Raw genomic sequence first — 20,893 nt, forward strand, 5'->3', positions numbered from 1 at the left:
GTTGAGTGAATGGGCAAATGAATGGCAGATGCAGTATAATTTGGAGAAATGTGAGGTTATCCACTTTGGCAGTAAAAATGAGTAAGCAGACAATTATCTGAATGGCCATGAATTAGGAGAGGGGAATGTGCAATGAGACCTGGGTTTCCTCATACACCAGTCACTGAAGGTAAGCATGCAGGTATAGCAGGCAGTAAAGAGGGAAACTGGTTTGTTGGCCTTCCTTGCGAGAAGATTCAAAAATAGGAGTAGGGATGTTTTGCTGCAATTATACAGAGCCTTGGTGAGGCCACACCTGGAATATTGTGTGCTCCTTATCTGAGGAAGGATATTCTTGCTATAGAGGGTGTGCAGAGAAGGTTTACCAGACTGATTCCTGGGACTGACGTATGAGGAGAGAATGAGTCGTTTCTAGAAATTACAGTGCAGAAGGAGGCCCATCAAGTCTGCACCGGCCCTTGGAAATAGCACCCACCACTCTATCCCCGTAACTCAGTAACCCCACCTCACCTTTTTGTTTGGACACAAAGGGCTATTTAGCATGGCCAATCCACATAACCTACACATCTTTGGATTGTGGGAGGAAACTGGAGCACCCGGCGGAAACCCACGCAGACACGGGGAGAACATGCAGACTCCACACCGACAGTGACCCAAGCCGGGAAATGAATCTGGGACCCTGCAGCTGTGAAGCAACTGTGCTAACCACTGTACTACTGTGCTGCCCTTTAGGATTGTATTTGCTGGAGTTCAAAAGAAAGAAACCTATAAAATTCTAACAGGGCTAGCTAGGGTAGATGCAAGAAGGATGTTCTCGATGGTGGGTGTCCAGAAACAGGGCCCCAGTCTGAGGATACGGGGTAGACCATGTAGGACAGAGATGAGGAGAAATCCCTTCACCCAGAGAGTGGCAAGTCTGTGGAACTTATTACCACAGGAAGTAGTTGAGGCCAAGACAATGTATGTTTTCAACAGCAGTTAGATATAGCACTTGGGGCAAAAGGGATCAAAGGATGTGGGGGGAACGTGGGATTAGGCTATTGAGTTGGATGATCAGCCGTGATCATAATGAATGGCGGAGCAGGCTCGAAGGGCCGAATGGCCTCCTCCACCTCCTATTTTTCCTGTTCCTATATTTCTATGCAGCTGGCTTGGTCGTCCAGAACTATCTGCCTCTGGGAAAACATGTCAACAAAATGGGCAACTTGGAATATTTGAAAAGTAACTATCAAAGGAACACTTTTTGAAAATAATTGGAAAAGGGCCTTCTGATTTGAAATAGAGGGGAGGTGCAGAGGGACCTTGGTGTGTATGTATAGGAGTCATTACAGCTGGCAGCAAATGGATACAACCTTACAAAAGGAAAATGCAATCCTTGGTTTGGCATCTGGAGGCAGGGAATAAGAAATGAGAAAGCGAGGTAAAATTTCTACAAGGATTTTGTTAGGCTGCAGTGGGAGTATTGTGCGGCATTTTGGCAGCTCATTATTTGGAAACATACAAAGGCAATGGGATGGATACGGTGCAGATTCACCTGGGACTGGGGTTGGTGTGGGGGCGAGGGAAGTGCTCACAGTTATGGAGATGGATGTGAGAAGTTGCAGCTTTATTTGCAAGAGATGAGCAAGTGGAGCAGTGACCAGATAGAGGTCTTCACGGTTATGAAGACGTGCGCTGAGCTAAAACAGATGGATTGCTTCCAATGAGCGCCACAAGAAAAGGAGGACCAACTCAACAATTACATGAAGAACTAACATGGAACATAGAGTGCAGAAGGAGGCCATTCGGCCCATCAAGTCTGTACCGGCCCACTTAAATCCTCACTTCCACCCTATCCCCGTAACCCAATAATCTCTCCTAACCGTTTTGGACACTAAGGGCAATTTAGCATGGCCAAATCACCTAACCTGCACGTCTTTGGATTGTGGGAGGAAACCGGAGCACCCGGAGGAAACCCACGCAGACACGGGGAGAATGCGCAGTCTCCACACAGACAGTGACCCAGAGGGGAAACGAACCTGGGACCCTGGCGCTGTGAAGCCACAGTGCTAACCACTTGCGCTACCGTGCTGCTTCCAAAGTAGGAAGTGAGAAAATCTTTGCTCAGAAGAGATTGCGCTACCATTGACTATCAGAACCTTTGAAAGGCAATTAGGTAGTTGCTTGAATAAGAGATTCATTCATTAATTAAAGGTATGGAGACTGAACAGAAGGTGAGGATTAGATCAAGTGGCTCTGACCAATGTAAATTCCCAAATCAGTTACATATATCGAGCACAGCCTACATTCTCATTATATGATTTTTTAAAATTCATTCATGGGATGTGGGCGTCTCTGGCTGGGGCAGCATTTATTGCCCATTCCTCAGGGTATTTTAAGAGTCAACCACATTGCTGTGGGTCTGGAGTCATATGTCAGCCAGATTAGGTAAGGGTGGCAGGTTTCCTTCCCGAAAGGACATTAGAGAACCAGATGGGTTTTTACGACAATCGAAAATGGTTTCACCTTCAGACTTTTCATTCCAGATTTTTATTGAATTCAAATTTCACCAAGTGACCTGTTGGGATTCGAACCCAGGTCCCCAGAGCATTATCCTGGGTCTCTGGATTACTCGTCCAGTAACAAACCACGACGCCACTGCCACCACCACTGCTTTGTTCGAATGGCTCAATGGTAATATTCCTGCCTTTGAGTTAGAAGTTGTGGGTTCAGGTCCCACTCCAGAGAATTAAGCACAAAAAGTTAGGTTCCTATTTCACTGCACTACTGAGGGAGTGCTGCAATGTCAGAGGCATCAGGCAGCATTTTGTTGCGAGAGGCAGGGATCTCGCCTGCCAACTGGATCTGCACCTGCACACAGTCTCCTTTTCAGGAAAGCCCACCGAACCACTCACTAATCGGGCAGTAGCAAGGTACGTCACCTGGAATAAAGGCCCATCTGCAGCTGGGTTAATGCCAGCAGTGGTGGAATGAGGCCCTTAAGTGGTCATTAATTGGCGACTTACGTGCCTGAATTGTTAGCGGGGAAGGAAGGTCGATCACGGGCCCGCCTTGCCCAGAACTTAGAATCATAGACTCACAGAATCCCAACAGTGCAGAAGGAGGCCATTCGACCCATTTAGTCTGCACCAACCCTCTGAGAGAGCACCCTACCTAGGGTCAGGCCCCCACACTATACCCTTAACTCAACTTAACCTTTTGGACACTAAGGGGCAATTAAGCCATGGCCAATCCACCTAACCTGCACATCTTTGGACTGTGGGAGGAAACCGGAGCTGACACAGGGAGGAAGTGCAATCTCCACACAGACAGTCACCCGAGGCCAAAATTGAACCCGGTTCCGTGGCGCTGTGAGGCACTGTGCCACTGCGCTGCCCTTATTTCTAGCGGACGAGAGAAGGTGGAAGAGTTCATCAGCATTGCACCTCAGTAAATGGCCTTGCCACCTTCGAGCTCTTCACCACCCGTAAGAGCACAAAATTCTGGCCACAATCCTCCGGCTGTTATGATTCGTTGTTCCCGCTGGCAGTGCGCCCATGCCCGTAGATCTCCCGACGCGTGGGGTGGCATCAATGGGAAATCCCATTGACAAGCGGCAGAAAGAGAGGATCCCACTGCCCGGGAACGGCACACCGCCAGAAGACTGTTGGGGAACTGGGGGAATCCAGCCCTCTGTCTTTTAGATAAGGCGTCCAATTGAACCCATGCCTGCCAATAAGGTGAACATAAGTAATCCCGTGGCACTATTGTGAAGAAATGCAGTGAGGTTCTCCTCAGAGTCTTGATCAAATTATTAGAATCAGAGGCGCTGGACTCTCTTTGCTGCTTTGTAGGATTTTTGTGGAGAAATTGGCTACCACTGTTCCAACATTACAACAGGAACGACACCTCCAAAGTACATAATGGATTATTCGCCAATTTGAGACCAATGGGTCATGTCACTGCGACATAGAGTCAAGCTCTTTTATCTTTTTTAGCTCTTTTACCAAGGGTCGGTGTAGACTCGATGGGCCAAATGGCCTCCTTCTGTACTGTAAATTCTACCATCCTATTGTCTCTTAAACACAGAGTGAAAATTCGAGTTACTTCTCATGATTAATTTACTGCTTTTCACGGCATTATTTCTCGTGCGCTTGGTGAAAATTTCACATGTATAATTTATAAGACTGCATTCTACGTAGAGAATTGCTCATTTTCAACATTAGACAATATAAAGTATTGCCTTTGGCCTGCAGGGTTATGCAGCAAATGGTTTAACATGAGTTCCCAGGTGGCAGTCTGCAATTATATCCTGCAGTTTAAAAACAAGTGATGTGCACTTCGAAGACTATTGCCTAAGAGAACAGCAGGCTGAGAGTAAACATCATTTCCAAAAATTTACCACTCGACTGCTTATAAAAACCAATGGCAGATGATCCCAGCATGGCTAACGGGATCTTGCAGTGCAGAGGTTGGCTGCCTCATTTCCTATGTTGTAACAATGAGGATGTTTCAAAAGGTTTCATAGAATCATAGAATCTATAGTGCAGAAGGAGGCCATTCAGCCCATCGAGTCTGCACCGGCTCTTGGAAAGAGCACGCCACCTCAGCCCCATGCCTCCACCCCCTTAACCCAATAACACCACCTAATCTTTTTAGACACCATGGGGCAATTTAGAATGGCCAATTCACCTAATCTGCAATTCTTTGGACTGTGGGTGGAAACCGGAGCACCCGGAGGAAACCCACGCAGACACGGGGAGAACGTGCAGACTCCGCACAGACAGTGACCCAAGCTGAGAATCGAACTCGGGACCCTGGAGCTGTGAAGCATTTATGCTAACCACCATGCTACCGTGCTGCCCAGAACATAGAACATAGAACAGTACAGTAAGAAGTCTTACAACACCAGGTTAAAGTCCAACAGGTTTGTTTCAAACACGAGCTTTCGGAGCACGGCTCCTTCTTCAGGTGAATGGAAAGGCTTGTTCCAGAAATGTTTATATAGACACAGTCAGAGATGCCCCGGAATGCGAGCACCTGCAGGCAATCAAATCATCAAAGATGCAGAGAGAGAGGTAACTCCAGGTTAAAGAGGTGTGAATTGTCCCAAGCCAGTTCAGTCGGTAGGCCTCTGCAAGTCCAGGCTTGTTGGTGGAGGCCTTCAGGAGACGCGACAACGCAAAATTGCTGAGCAAAAACTTATAGCTAAGTTCCGCACGCATGAATGCGGACTCAACCGGGATCTGGGATTCATGTCGCATTACATTCGGCCCCCACCAACAAGCCTGGACTTGCAGAGGCCTACCGACTGAACTGGCTTGGGACAATTCACACCTCTTTAACCTGGAGTTACCTCTCTCTCTGCATCTTTGATGATTTGATTGCCTGCAGGTGCTCGCATTCCGGGGCATCTCTGACTGTGTCTATATAAACATTTCTGGAACAAGCCTTTCCATTCACCTGAAGAAGGAGCCGTGCTCCGAAAGCTCGTGTTTGAAACAAACCTGTTGGACTTTAACCTGGTGTTGTAAGACTTCTTACTGTGCTCACCCCAGTCCAACGCCGGCATCTCCACATCATAGAACAGTACAGCACAGAACAGGCCCTTCGGCCCTCGATGTTGTGCCGAGCAATGATCACCCCACTCAAACCCACGTATCCACCCTATACCCGTAACCCAACAACCCCCCCCAACCTTACTTTTTAGGACACTACGGGCAATTTAGCATGGCCAATCCACCTAACCCGCACAGCTTTGGACTGTGGGAGGAAACCGGAGCACCCGGAGGAAACTCACGCACACACGGGGAGGACGTGCAGACTCCGCACAGATAGTGACCCAGCCGGGAATCGAACCTGGGACCCTGGAGCTGTGAAGCATTTATGCTAACCACCATGCTACCGTGCTGCCCCTAATAAACAGTTCAAACTAAAAGCTTTGTATCCAAATACATGTAGTATTCATAACAAAGTAAATTAATTGATAGCGCACAATAGAATTTTTTGAGGAACTAACAGGGAGTGCAGTGGATGTTGTCTACATGGATTACACTTAAGCACCTGACAAGGTTCCACATGGCAGACTGGTCAAAAAAGTGGGATCTCATGGGATACAGGGAAAGGTGGCAGGTTGGATCCAAAATTGGTTCAATGACTGGAAACAAAGGGTAATGGTCGATGGATGTTTTTTGTGAATGGAAAACAGTTTCCAGTGGTGTTCCATAGGGCTTAGTGTTGGGGCTCTTGCTGTTTGTTGTACATGTTAATGATTTTGACTTAAATGTGGGTGGCATGATTGGGAAATTTGCAGATGACACAAACATTGGCCATGAAGTTGATAGTGAAGAGAATAGCTGTTGTCTCCAGAATGATACCCAGAATTGAATAGACAGAGAAGTGGAAAATGGAATTCAATCCAGAAAAGTATGGTGTATTTGGCAACAGCAAACAAAGCAAGGTAAACTAACTAATTGGGAAGATAGTAAGAGGGGTTGACGAAGTGAGAGGCCTTAATGTGCGTGTTCACTGGTTCTTGAAAGTGGCAGGACAGGTGGACAAGGTGGTACTGAATACAAAAGCAGGGATGCAAAATAGAACTGTCTAAAATGTTGGTTAGGCCACAGCTGGAGTGCTGTGTACAGTTCTGGTCACGACATAACAGGAAGGACATAGGAACTTAGGAATTAGGAGCAGAAGTCGGCAATTCAGCCCTTCGAGCTGCTCTGCCATCCAATCAGATCATGGCTGATCTCTTCCTGGTCTCAAATCCACCTCCCCACCTGTTCCCTATATCCATTTAACCTGATTTTTTTATTCAAGGAATATATCTATCATAATTATCCTGGAGAGAAAGTGCAGAGGAGATTGACAAGAATGTTGCCAGAGCTTGAAAATTGCAGCAATGAGGGGAGCTTGAATAGGCTAGGGCTGTTTTTCTTAGAACAGAGGAGGCTGAGGGGTGACATAATTGAGTGTACAAACTTATGAGGGGCCTCGACAGGGCATATGGAAAAATTTGTTTCCCCTAGCTGAGGTGCAAATTACCAGGACGCATAGATTTATCATCGTTGGTAGTGGGATTAGAGGTAACATGAGGGAAAACTTTTTAACTAAGAGGGTGAATTCACTGCCTAAGTTGGTGGTTGAGGGTGAAACACTTAACTCATTTAAAAGGTACCAGGATCTACATCTGAAGTGCTGTAACCGTAATTCTATAAGAAATAGGAACAGAAGTAGGCCATTCAGCCCCTCGAGCCGGCTCCACAATTCAGTAGGATGATGGCTGGTCCAACCAATATCCCTCACGCCACTTTCCTGCTTTTTCCATGTAACCTTTGATTCCCTTGCTGATCAAAAATCTATCTATCTCAGCCTTAAATATACACAAGGACTCTGCCCCCACATCTCTCTGCAGCAAGGAGTTCTAAAGACTCCCAATGCCTTGGGAGAAGAAATGCCTCCTCACCACAGTCCTAAATTGGCACCCCTTTATTCTGAGACTCTGTCCTCTGATCCTCTGCTCTCTCATGAGAGGAAACATCCTCTCAGCATTTACCCTGTCAAGCCCCTTAAGAATCCGAGATGTTTCAATGAGTTCACCTCTCAGTCTTCTAAATTCCAATGAGTAGTCCCAACCTGTTTAACCTTTGCTCATAGGACAACCCCTCCATACCAAGGATCATCCTAACAAACCTTTTCTGAACCACCTTCAATATCTTTCCTTAAATAAGACTCAGATGTGGTCTCCCCAGTACCTTGTAGAGTTGCAGCGACACTTCCCGACTCTTATACTCCAACCGCCTTTAAATAAGCCAACATTCCATTAACCTTCCTGATTACCTGTTGTATCTAAGTGCTAGCTTTCTGTGTTTTGTACAAAAGTACCCCCAAGTTCCTTTGTTTTGCAGCTTTCTGCAGTTTTCACCATTTAAACAACACTCTGTTCTTTTGTTCTCCATTCCAAAATGAACAACTTCACATTTTCCCACATTATTCTTCATTTGTCAACTTTTTGCCCACTTACTTAACCATCAATATTTTGCAATCTTTGCTCGGATCCCTCTCAGAACTTGCCTTTCCACCTATTTTTGTCTTGTCTGCAAATTTGGCTGCAATACTTTTGCTTCCTTCCTCCAAGTCATTAATATATATTGTAAACAATTGCGGTCCTAGAACTAATCCCTGTGGAACCTCGTTGGTTACAGTTCGCCAAACTAATCTGAAAAATAACTTCCTATCCCCTGTTTCCTGCCCATTAGCCAATTCTCCATCCTTGCCAATACACTTACACCAAATCCATGGGCTGTTATCGTTTCACTTAATCTTTTGTAACATAGAATTTACAGTGCAGAAGGAGGCCATTCGGCCCATCGGGTCTGCACCAGCCCTTGGAAAGAGCACCCCACTTAAGCCCCACACCTCCACCCTATCCCCGTAATCCTGTCTAACCTTTTTTGGACACTGAGTGCAATTCAGCATGGCCAGTCCACCTAACCTGCACATCTTTGCACCCAGAGAAAACCCACGCAGACACGGGGAGAACGTGCAGACTCAGCATAGACAGTGACCCGAGCCAGGAATTGCACCTTGGACCATGGTGCTGTGAAGCAACTGTGCTAACCACTGTGATATGGTGCTACCTTGTCGAATGCCTTCTGGAAGTCCAAATACAACACATCTACTGGTTCCCCTCTATCCACTTGGGTTGAGACTTCCTCAAAAAGTATAATAAATTTGTCAGCCATGATTTCCTGCAAGGCTGCAGATCAGGGGCGAAATTCTCCGACCCCCAGCAGGGTCGGAGAATCGCCTGGGGCCGCCGAAAATCCCACCCCCGCCGTGGCAGAGATTCTCCGCCACCCGAGAAGTGGCAGGGCGGGAATCACGGCACTCCGATCAGCGAGGCCCCTGCGGCGATTCTCCAGCCCGCGATAGGCCGAAGTCCCGCCGCTAGGAGGCCTCTCCCGCCGCCGAGGTTTGAACCACCTCTGGTGGCGGCGGGATCGGCGGTGCGACCAGGCCCCCAGGGTTCTGGGGAGGGGCGCGGGGTGATCAGACCCCGGAGGGTGCCCCCACGGTGGCCAGGCCCGCGATCGGGGGCCCCCGAACAGGGAGGGAGCCAGTGCCTGGGGGGCACTCTTTCTCCTCCACCGCCACCACGGCCTCCGCCATGGCAGAAGCTGAAGAGAAACCCACAGTGCGCATGCGCCGGTGGTGACGTCAGCGGCAGCTGGCCGCTGACGTCACCACCGGCGCATGCGCAAACCGGCGAAAGCCTTTCGGCCAGCCCCTCTGCCGGGCGGCGGGCCTGAAAGGCCGCTGCCGCCGGTTTTTACGCCAGTCGGCGTGGTGCCAACCGCTCCAGCGCGGGCCTAGCCCCCAAAGGTGCGGAGAATACCGCACATTTGGGGAGGCCTGACCCTGGAGTGGTTGGCGCCACTCCCCTACGCCGGGACCCCCCGTTGCGCCGGGTAGGGGAGAATCCCGCCCCAGGTACTGGAAAGTGGGATTCCAATGAGTGGCTAGTTTCTTTCTTCCCCTTCTTCTTCTGCACTGTAAATTCTATGATTCAATTTGGCTTCACAGCCACGATGGGCTGAATGGCCTCATTCTGAAACACAATGTTTCTTTGGATCTAAGTAAATAAATATGATCTGATGGCCATTACGTGGCTGCAGGATTACAAGGATTGGGCTCTGAATGTTATAGGGTATGACATTCGAGAAAAATAGGACGCTAGTAAAGATGGAAGGGTAACACTGTTGACTAAGGATGGCATTGGTGCAATAGTTCGATATACCTTGGTTCAGAAGATAAGGATGTAGAATCTGTTATGGTGGAGATGAGGAATAGTAGGGAAAAGATGTCTCTAGTGAGAGTGGTCCACAGGCCGCCTAACAGTAAGCAGAAGGTAGAATAAAGTATACAAGATGAAACATTGGGTGCCTGTGATAAAGGGACAGCAATAATCCTGGGTAGCTTTAACCTACATATAAACTGGAAAAATCTGATTGACAATAGTGGCCTAGATGAGGGAGTTTGTAGAATGTTTTTGAGACCATTTCTTAGAGCAGTGTGTTCAGGAAGCAACCAGAGAGCATTGTTATGTGATACTTGATGTTGTTTAATGTGACAGGATTAATTAGTGGCCTCAGGGCGAAGGCACCACAAGACAACAGGAACCACAACATGCTTGTGTTTGACATCCATTTGAAAGGGAGAAGAGTGGGTCTGAGACTCATATTTTAAACTTCAATAAAGGCAACCATGTGGTCCTGAAACCTGAGCTAGCTGTGGTGAACTGGGATGCTAGGCTAGGGGATAGATCAATAGAGAAGTAGTGGCAGACATTTTAGGTGATAATTCAGAATCCTCAGAATAAGTATATTCCCAGGATAAAGAAACAATTTAAGGGGAAGACCCACCATCCGTGATGAACTAAAGACGTAAATGAAAGCATCAAAATTCAGGGAAAAGTACACAATTGTGCAAGGCGAGTGACAGGGAAGATGATTAATCAGAATCTAAAGAATAGCAGAGAATAACTAAATGTTTAATCAGCGGAAATAAATGAGAGTATGAGAGGAAGCTAGCAGGAAATATAAACATTTATAGCAAGAGTTTCTATAGATATTTAAAAAGAGGTAAAGTGAGTGTTGGGCCTCTCGAGAGTTACAATCTGGAGCTTAAAGTAAATAATAAGGAAATGGCAGATGAAATGAATAAATATTTTGCTTGTTTTCACCATAAAGAATACAAAGAACATTCCAGTAATAGCTGTAAATCAGGAAATGGAAGGGAGAGAGGAACTTTGTGCAATTACAATCACAAGGCAAGCGGTACTGAGCAAACTGATGGGGCTACGGACTGTCTTTGATGGATTTCATCCTAGGGTCTTAAAAGAGGTGGCTAATGAGGTAGTGGATGTGTCAGTGTTAATATTCTAAAATTTGCTAGGTCCTGGGAAGGTTCCATCAGACTGGAAAATAACAAAAAAAAAACTTGATTGAAGAAAGGAGGTAGGTGGAAAACAGGAAACTATAAGTCAGTTAGCTTGGTGTTTGTTGTGGGGAAGGTGCTAAAATAAATCACTGAGGAGGTTTTAGCTGGTCATTTAGAGAACATAGAACATAGAACATAGAACATAGAACATAGAACATAGAACATAGAACAGTACAGCACAGAAACTCGAGGTAATCGGGAAGAGTCAGCATGATTTTGTGTGAGGGAAATCATGTTTAACCAATTTACTGGTGTTCTCTGAAGGAATAACACATGCTGTGGATGAAGAGGAACCTGTAGACATACTATACTGTATATGGATTTGCAAGGCATTTAATTAGGTTCCACATCAAAGGTTATTGCAGAAGATAAAGGTCACGTGTAGTGCTTAACATGTTAGCATGGATTGAAGATTGGCTAGCTGGCTGAAAACAGTGCATGCTTAAATGGGCCTTTTTCAGATTGGCAGGATGTGATGAGTGGAATCTCACAGGGGTCTGTTCTGAGGCAACAGCCTTTTACAATTTATATCAATGATTTAAATGAGGAGGGTGAAGGCATAGGAGCTAAATTGTCAGATGACACAGGATAGGTGTAGAAAAGTCTGCTGTGAAGAGAACATTAGGAGGTTGCAAATGAATATAGATAGGTTAAGTAAGTGGGCACAAATCTGGTCGGTGGAGTATAACGTGGGAAATGTGAAGATGTTCACTTTGGCAGGAAGAATGAAAAAGCGTATTAATTAAAGTGAGAATGACACCACGAGCGGTTTACATACATAGATGCATAGAAGATAGGAGCAGGAGGAGGCCTTTTGGCTCTTCAAGCCTGGATTGGATTGGATTGGATTTGTTTATTGTCACGTGTACCGAGGTACAGTGAAAAATATTTTTCTGCGAGCAGCTCAACAGATCAACAGGGAAAAAAAGGGAATAAAAGAAAATACATAACAGGGCAACACAAGATATACAATGTAACTACATAAGCACTGGCATCGGATGAAGCATACAGGGTGTAGTGTTAATGAGGTCAGTCCATAAGAGGGTCATTTAGGAGTCTGGTGACAGTGGGGAAGAAGCTGTTTTTGAGTCTGTTCATACGTGTTCTCAGACTTCTCTATCTCCTGCCCGATGGAAGAGGTTGGAAGAGTGAGTAAGCCGGGTGGGAGGGATCTTTGATTATGTTGCCCGCTTTCCCCAGGCAGCGGGAGGTGTAGATGGAGTCAATGGATGGGAGGCAGGTTCGTGTGATGGACTGGGCGGTATTCACTGAAGTTTCTTGTGGTCCTGGGCCGAGCAGTTGCCATACCAGGCTGTGCTGCAGCCCGATAGGATGCTTTCTATGGTGCATCTGTAAAAGTTGGTGAGGGTTAATGTGGACATGCCGAATTTCCTTAGTTTCCTGAGGAAGTATAGACGCTGTTGTGCTTTCTGCTCCGCCATTTATCACGAACATACCTCATCAGCCAACTCAATAGCCTAATCCTGCTTTCTCCCCATAGCCTTTGATCCCATTCTCCCCAAGTGCTATATCTAGCCGCTTCTTGAATATATTCAATGTCTTAGCATCAACTACTTCCTGTGGTAATGAATTCCACAGGCTCACCACTCTTTGGATGAAGAAATGTCTCCTCATCTCTGTCCGAAATGGTTTACCCTGAACCCTCAGACAGTGACCCCTGGTTCTGGACACACCCACCATTGGGAAAATCTTCCTGTCTAGTCCTGTTAGAATTTTATAAGTCTCTATGAGAGCCCCCCTCATTCTTCTGAACTCCAGCGAGAACAATCCTAACCTTGTCAATCTCTCCTCATATGACAGTCCCGCCATCCCTGGAATCAGTCTGGTAAACCTTCGTTGCACTCCCTCGAGAGCAAGAACATCCTTCCTCAGAAAAGGAGACCCTAACTGCACACAATACTCCAGGTGTGGCCTCACCAAGGCCCTGTATAATTGCAGCAACACTTCCCTGCTTCTGTACTCAAAACCTCTCGCAATGAAGGCCAACGTACCATTAGCCTTCTTTACCGCCTGCTGCACCTGCATGCTTACCTTCAGCGAATGGTGCACAAGGACACCCAGGTCCCGCTGCACACTCCCCTCTCCCAATTTACAACCGTTTAGGTAGTAATCTGCCTTCCTGTTTTTGCTTCCAAAGTGAATAACTTCACACTTATCCAAATTATACTGAATTTGCCATTGATTTTACAATGTTTATTTTTTGTGACAAACACATTTTCAGCCGTATTAATCAAAGTGCACCAAGATATGGCTGTTAAATATAATAAGGAGCATTTTGCAAAGCAAGTGCTAGTGTTCCTGGAAAGAAATTACATTTCAAAACACTGCCTGTTGCGTTCGGTCATTTGCAAATGGGTGAAGGGAGATTTATGGAAGCAGGCACTTTGTTTGAGAAAAGCTCACACTGTACTTGCTGTTTGTGCCGAAGCCAAAAATTCTACCCTCGAGAACACGATTGATGAGAGGCTACCAGGGGAACAAGGACAGTTAGTAATTAGGGTGTCTTTTTTACACTTAAAAAGAGAGGCGTGAAGCCTATATTTTTGGAAAGCTCTCGGAGCAGAACCAGAGGCGGTCAAGTGTACATCAAGTCTGATCATCTTAAAACCTTGGGATGTTCGTCAAGCGGTCCATAAATGCCTTGTTCACTGTTTAATATGTATAAGCCTTGAACTGCTTTACCTTGCTTGTTTCAGTTTGTTTTATAAGTGCAATAACAAACATACATACTTTGGTTCAAGGCTCCCTCTAGTCTCTCAATATCAAAGACCAAATCTGATACAAATTACTCACAAATGTCCCACTGGGATGGCAGGATTTCTGAATTTATTCTTTTGTATTCTTTAGCATGATGTAAATCACACAGAAGCTGCAGGAGAGGTGCATCGTTTACTCTTTATATTCTGCATTCCCCATACAATTTGTTTGAACCCATTCTCACTGGTTATATACCTATACAATACACGTTGATTCACCCCGCACAGGGGTGCAGGGTCTCTGGTGGGCCAGTCAGTGGGGAGTGTCTGGTGGGCATTACAGTTGCGGAGGTGGTGGGCTGTCAGAGGTAATGGAGGTGTAGGGTGCCTTGTTGGTTCCGCAAGGCCCTGTTCTCCTGATCATCATTATCAGCAGCAGCATCGTATTCATGTCTCCCCCCCCCCCCACCCCCCCCCCCCCCCCACTCTCGCCCCCACCCCCACCCCCATGTGGCAATTGTTGTACTAGCATGGTGTTTACTCAGAACAAATTTCAAGCTTTTTTGACTGAATTATGCGGTCACAACCTTAATCCTAGCTCGGCCTTTTCCATGGATATTTCCGAATTGTAAACTTATAGATGACCTACTCTCAGAGGACGATACAAACATTCAGTTCCATTAAGCTTTAGGAGAACACCTACTGTATTTCTCCCTCCCTACCTGCCCCCTCTCTGTCTCCACCTCCCTCTCTCTCCTCCCTCTCCTTTCTCCCTCTTCCCCTCTCTTCACCCACCCTCTCTTTATACCTCTCTCATCACAGCCCCTTCATCCCCACTCTCTTCACCCCCGTCTTTACCCATCCTTTACCCCACTCTCTTCATGCCTGCCTCTTTTCACCCCCTCATTTCACTTTAGGCCCCCCTTGCTCCAGTCCCCTTCACTTTATCCCCCCCCCCCACTTCACTCCCCCCATTCAACCCCCCCTTCACCCACTCACGTTTTCCCCTCACACCCCCTCACTTTATCTCCCTTCACCCCCACTTCTCTCCCAACCCCATCCCCCCTCCCGCCAATGTATTTGAACAGCACATGCTGATTCCATAGCTACACAGCAGAGGAAGTGGGAATTGATTTAACAACTCCAGATATCATTCCTAAACCAAATGAAATAATAATCTAAATGTGAATGATTGGATATTTGTTTGATAGGAAGTACTGAGTGACTCAAATGCCGGAGCTCTTGATCGTGCAGGCTAGAAGTCACCAGGCTTCGAATTACAGTCAGGCTTTTCACAGTAACTTAATTGCAGTGTTAATGTAAGCCAACTTGTGACAATAAAGATTATTGTTATTATTATTATGAGGGGGGACAGGAAGCTGCAGACACTACTCTCCTCCGGAGCAGTGAACTACACCTTGGCAAACGATGCAGTGGTAAGATAAATCCCTCCCTCTTCTCAGTAGCAATCTTCATTTACAAGACAGAATACGAACTGCGTAGGAATTAAACTGCAGATGCTCTTAAACTCGCAAGCAACAAACCAAGAGTGGTGACGAGTGGGGTTATTGGATGCCACATTGGGCAGCTTTATTCTACTCTTCGAGGCTAACTGAGGTGTTCCATATAATTAAATCCCATCAGATACAGGTCAGAAATGTCCCAATGCTGCCCTATTCCTCACATGGGTCAGGTCCTCAACGAAATACTGAAGTGATGAGGACATTTATCTGTATTTTGTTTGCAATTTTATTATAATTTTTAGCCAACATACCCTGTCCACCACTTCCACAATAACCACTGAAATTGTTTATTTTTTTATGTTCGCATGATTGTAAACCCTGGTTACTCGGTCTGCAAAATTTCAATTCAGCCTTCAGGCCGCAAATGTGTTTGTTGAAGAAAACGCCATGATTATCAACTTGATATGATGCTATATATGCAATCTCTCCCAAATCCTAAGACCCCATGAAACCTGAAACTGTTCACCATCAGAATCTTCAGCTTGATAATAAATTCAGTTGAGAACCAAGCATTTTGTTTTGGTGAAGCAGTATTGAATTAGCACATCGCAAACGTGAAGTCTACCTTCACAGGATCAAAATTCCTTGGTGACCTCAGAAGTGCATTGTGGTGGATTTTTGTCTGAAAAATCTATTAAAACCGCAGACGCTATCTGCGGAAGAGGAAACGAGAGGGGATATTCACAAACACTCTTATGATGTCCCCGCACAAAGAAAGGATTAACTCTTATCACGTGTGTGTGTGTGCAAGGGGTAGTTGTCAATGGCCAAATATTTGAGATCTCTTTTGTTCCACATTTTGACCATGGCACTTTGGTAGACCTCCCCCACATGATAAACCCATCATTCCACCTACCGCGAATCCACTTGGCTTCTACATCGTGAATCTGGAAATCTTCGCTGGTGAGATCCTCAATTCTCACCTTCGCCTTTAGCGCCAGGCTGTTGTCTTCAGCTGTAAATAGATGCAAAAACAACAGAGAGTGGTGAGATATATTTATCACAACCCGGGACAGCCAGCACTATGACAGCTCAGGAAGAGAATGTCTGAGGAAGAACAAGGGGGAGATGGTAAGAATCAAGCCACTGGAACTGAAATTTCAAATGAGAAAAGAAATGCCACATGTTAAATGCGAAGAACTAGGCTGAAGATTTAAATATAAGGGAGTACATTTGTGTTTACATCAAATTACTCTCCCAGAAATCTGTTGAGGCTTGTTACGAATTCCTAACCCTAACCCTAATGACTGAATTAAAATATATATATATATTTGAATTAAAGTGGGTGACCGGAAAGGTCACATTGCAAAAAAATAAATAAAATAAGGTTTAAGACTTTACTGTAATAAACAAATTAAAGACAACATTCACAAAACACAATTCAGTAGGCAACTTGTACTCTAAATTACAGAAAGGATCCCCATGTAGCTTTCAAAATGTCTCAAAATCCCGATGCTTATACCTTTATTCTTTCTCTTAAGTGTACACTTGAGGAACTAGTCCAAAGTTATCCTCAGCTCCCAACAGTTTGCTTCCTTTCTCCTTTTCTAATCGGATAACTTTAAAAATCCATGGACATATTTTTGCAGGAGGGTTACCCTCGAGATTCCCCCGTTTAGCCAAAGCTAGGCAAATCCTCCAGTTTTGATCAAATCCATGTGAACTCAGTCTCTCCATTCTACCTTCTGCATGGTGAACAATAGATGCTGACTGCCTTCATCTGCTTTCTCTCTCGGATTCTTGCAGAATTATGTCTGAGCTTCACAGATATCTAAGAAAAATCCGACCTCATATTATGGTTTTCTATGGACGTATCTCTCTGAAGTCAATATCCATAGCAATGTGAAGCACTTGTGTCCTGGTATAAATGCTAAATATCTGGACACAACCCCTCTCAACAATTTCATTCGAACTTGGAATTAAATAGACAGTCTAAAATATAAACATGCATAACACCTCACATTGCTAATACCTCCCTATAAAGCCAGGGGACTAAACATCTGTCTATGCTTTCACTTACTCTTTTTATCAGCAGACAGCACTAAACTGCTTTTGATGTGGTCAAGATCTGTCAACATGGCAAAATGTTGATAACCATTGTGCTTAGTTTCACAGCAGGGTACTTGAGATCCATTCAAGCGTAAAGGGAAATTTTAAACAATCCAAACATCTTGGCTGTCTGAAAGCTGTCAATCACAGTCTGGTAAAAGCTATTTCTCATTGAGGTGAATAAAAATCTTGCAGATCTGAGGATCTGAGGGAGTTAAACACTGTTGATGTGGTGTTCACTTTCTAGAAATTTACAGCTGCTGCATTCTCTGCCTAAGGGACAAGTGAGTTTTAAAGCAGTGACTTTTTTACTGTTTATGTCTGGACTGCTCTTTAGATCCAGGCAGGGGGTCTCTATTATGAGGGGATGGGGGGGGGCGGTTCTGTTATGGGGCGATGTCTGTTATGGGGTCTTTGGTTGGGGTCTCTGTTGTGGGGTCAGTAGATGGGGTTGGGTCACCCTCATACATGCGTACTGTATGGGGGAGGGCAACCTAGCAAACCCCACTGTGGGGAGGTGGCAGGATTTAAGTTGAAGGGGTGAGGCAGGCCAGCTGCCAGACCTCACGATCAGGCACCCGCTCAAAATGGTGGCCCAATAGTGGGACTCGCGACGGAATCCCTCACAAAAACTGCCATGCATAAATGTGCACGGCAAGGGATAGTCCCAGCAATGGCACACCCCTGCCGTGGGTTTACCAGTGGTGAGGGAAACCCTGTTGACAACAGCGGCACCAGAATATCCCACCGCTGGCCAATGGTGGCCCCCACACAGTGGGTTGCGTGGTAAATCCCACCAAAAGAATCAAAGACTGAGAAGAACGATGACAGTCGAGCTTCAGAGATTGACTGTTGTAATTCTCTATAATTGGCGAATTAACAATACCAAGAGAATATGTTCAGTGGGACTGTTCCCATTATATTTGAGAACACATGTGTCAGCCACTCCGAGGTAAGTTCTCTGTGGACTCTTCCGTGTGATTTATTACAACTTGTAAAACTCACAAAGTTTTGGGTCACAGATACAGTGGTGCTGAGGAGACCAGAGGTGTCAGATTGTAAGTGCTGATCTGTGGTGGCTTTTTGAACAGGGCAGATTGAATCAGCCTCATCATGCGGGTTGATGAGAATATCGGGGAACAGTAACTTTTCATACGTTATGCATCTTTCGAATTGTCTCCTTATTGATGAGAAGAAATGGCATTGGTGTCTTTCTTCCATCACGAATATGTGTGAGTCACCAACCCCCCCGGCCTCGCCTCCCACCCCCCCCCCCCCCTCCACCGTACCCCACCACCCTGCCGCCGCCCACCCCACAAAATCTACTCTACGGATGATAAAGACCGTACAATGACAATTAGGATTGCCACTCTGCACCGCATTACTTACCCTTTCTCAGGCAGTCAGTGGGGGGGGGGGGGGGGATTGACTGGTCAGTGGGGGTTGATGTCTTATCTGGTTTAGTCTGACATCAACTGCAACTGGATGCAGTGAGACTCGAATCAGGCTTCCGACACAGGAGATGGTTCAACACTTTTATTGAACTTGCTTGTTGCTGTACATAATCCGCTGTGGGTTAACACTCTATTAATCTAAACTGATAACCTCAGACTGGTTTGACCAGACTACCTCTCTGTCTGCCGAGCTCTGCGTCGACATTTCTCGACCCCAAGGTGACCCTCATGGATCTATCTGAGCACCATGGTTTGCATGCTTTGGGGAATGACGATTCTATCCAGTTTCAGAAGGATCCCTTCAACAACCGTTAACTCGTCCTTAACGTTGAAGAACTGGGGGCACTGCCCCTTTTGCCAGCCATGGGCGAGGTGTTGCAACCTTGTTCATCAGTGGCTGGGAGGTTGCCTGCACACAACTGTACCTGTGCCTCAATGTGGTGAATGAAGTTGGCCTGTTCACATGGCGTGGCGGTGGATCTGGATAGGGCGTCCGCGATGATCAGCTCCTTACCCGGTGTGTAGACAAGTTCAAAGTCATATGAAGTCAAGACGAAGAAGAATTCGCTGCAGCTGAGGTGTCATATCATTTAAATCCTTCTGGATTATGTGGACTAAGGACCTGTGGTCTGTTTCCACTGTGAACTTTTACAGGCCGAATACTAGTCATGAAACTTGACTATTCCTGTCAGGAGAACCAAGCATTCTTTTTCGATCTGGGCATACCATTGCTCGGTCGGAGTCATGATAACCTGAGACTGGTTTGACCAGACTAGCTCTCTGTCACATGGAGAAGGTGTTCGTGGACTTGTGCACTCTGTCTCTGCAGCTGTATCCAGTGAGAAGATGCACTTAATGCCTCGTGTGTTTTATAGTGGTAGTGTCCTGTCTGGTGATTAGTTGTTCCATGTCGTGTGTGTTCATTGGTTATCCTGTGTGTCAATCACTGCCTGTCTGCATCTCATTATATCCATGAGTGGATATTATGACAGGGGTGTCACGTAGTTAGTGTGGGTCCTGGGTGGTCAGCGGAGGGGGAAAGGTGGTCTAGGGGGGCCAGGTAGTCTGTGTGAGGGGTGTGCAGTGGGGATGGTCGGGTGGTTGGCAGGGGATTGGGTGGTCAGTGGAGGAAGGGGGGGGGTTGAATGGTACATTTGGGGGCCTGTCGGTCAGTGTGGGGAGTAGTCATGAGAGAGATCAGGTGAGCAGTGAGCTGGGGTGGGTTGGCGGTGGTGGTGGGTGGGGAGTGTAGTTTGGGAGTATAGTTGGTCAGTGGGGACAGGAAGAAGGTGTGCTTAGGAGGTGAGGAGAGCAGTTGGGGGGTCAGGTGTTCAGAGAGGGTGGTTGGGTTGTCAGTGGAGAAGGGATACACAGTGGGGGCGGTAGGTCAGTTTGGGGGGTGGCATATCGTTGAGTAGTCATTGGAGTGTGTTCAGTGGTCAGGGGGTCATTGGGTTGGGTCACTCAGGGGGTGATCAGGTGGTCAGTGGGAGTAAGGTAATTTATGGGTGGTTATTGGGGTGGTCAGTCGGCGGGTCAGGTGGTCAGTGGGTTGTTCGGTGGGGTACTGGGAGGCGGTCGGTTGGATAGAAAGGGGGTGGGAGGGCAGTTGAGGAAACGGGGAATCTTTGGGATGTTGGGACATGCAGACGGGTATTCAGGCGAGGAGTTGAGGGATGGGATGTAGTCAGGGGATGGGGTGGGAAGTTGACGGTAGGTGGTATAAAACTTCAGGGGATGGAGCAGTCAAGAGTTGGGGGTGTAGCCCAGTGGATGGGGGTGAATCTGTGTGTTGAGGAAGGCAGTTGTGGGGGTCGGAGTGTAGTTGGGAATGGGGAGGGAGGGAAGTTGGGCTTGGGGAGTAGTCAGAAGATGGGAGGAGCATTTGGGGTGTCATGTGGGGGATTTGGACTGTTCAGAGGAGGGGTTGGGGTGGTAATTGGGGTGGGGAGCATTCTGTGGAGACATGGAAGTGGGTGGGGGCAGTCCCTTATGGGGTTTGGGTGGGGGTGGGGGGGGTGGGGGGGGGGGGGGGGGAGGGATGGCGATGAGGTCTGAGTTTCTCCAGCGCATTTTTGGGATAGTGTTAAAACCAAACTGTTTGAAATCTTTGTTGGCCTATTTGACTCAAAGCTGGGTTGCCAATGAATTCACTTCCATATTCCAA

The 20,893-nt window shown here is 46.6% G+C and overlaps 1 protein-coding gene across 6 annotated transcripts in view; it reads right to left on the bottom strand.

Annotated features, from left to right (window-relative positions):
- dpp6a (dipeptidyl-peptidase 6a) overlaps positions 1-20,893 on the bottom strand; it is a 1,618,183-nt gene that overhangs the window by 571,616 nt on the left and 1,025,674 nt on the right. For all 6 annotated transcript variants that reach the window (XM_038798406.1, XM_038798408.1, XM_038798409.1 and 3 more), the window contains exon 3: positions 16,080-16,178. In XM_038798406.1, coding sequence (XP_038654334.1) covers positions 16,080-16,178 — 99 coding nt within the window. The remainder of the gene's footprint in view (positions 1-16,079; positions 16,179-20,893) is intronic.

The sequence above is a fragment of the Scyliorhinus canicula genome, chromosome 5 (genome assembly GCF_902713615.1).
Source record: "Scyliorhinus canicula chromosome 5, sScyCan1.1, whole genome shotgun sequence".
NCBI classification, from domain to species: domain Eukaryota; kingdom Metazoa; phylum Chordata; class Chondrichthyes; order Carcharhiniformes; family Scyliorhinidae; genus Scyliorhinus; species Scyliorhinus canicula.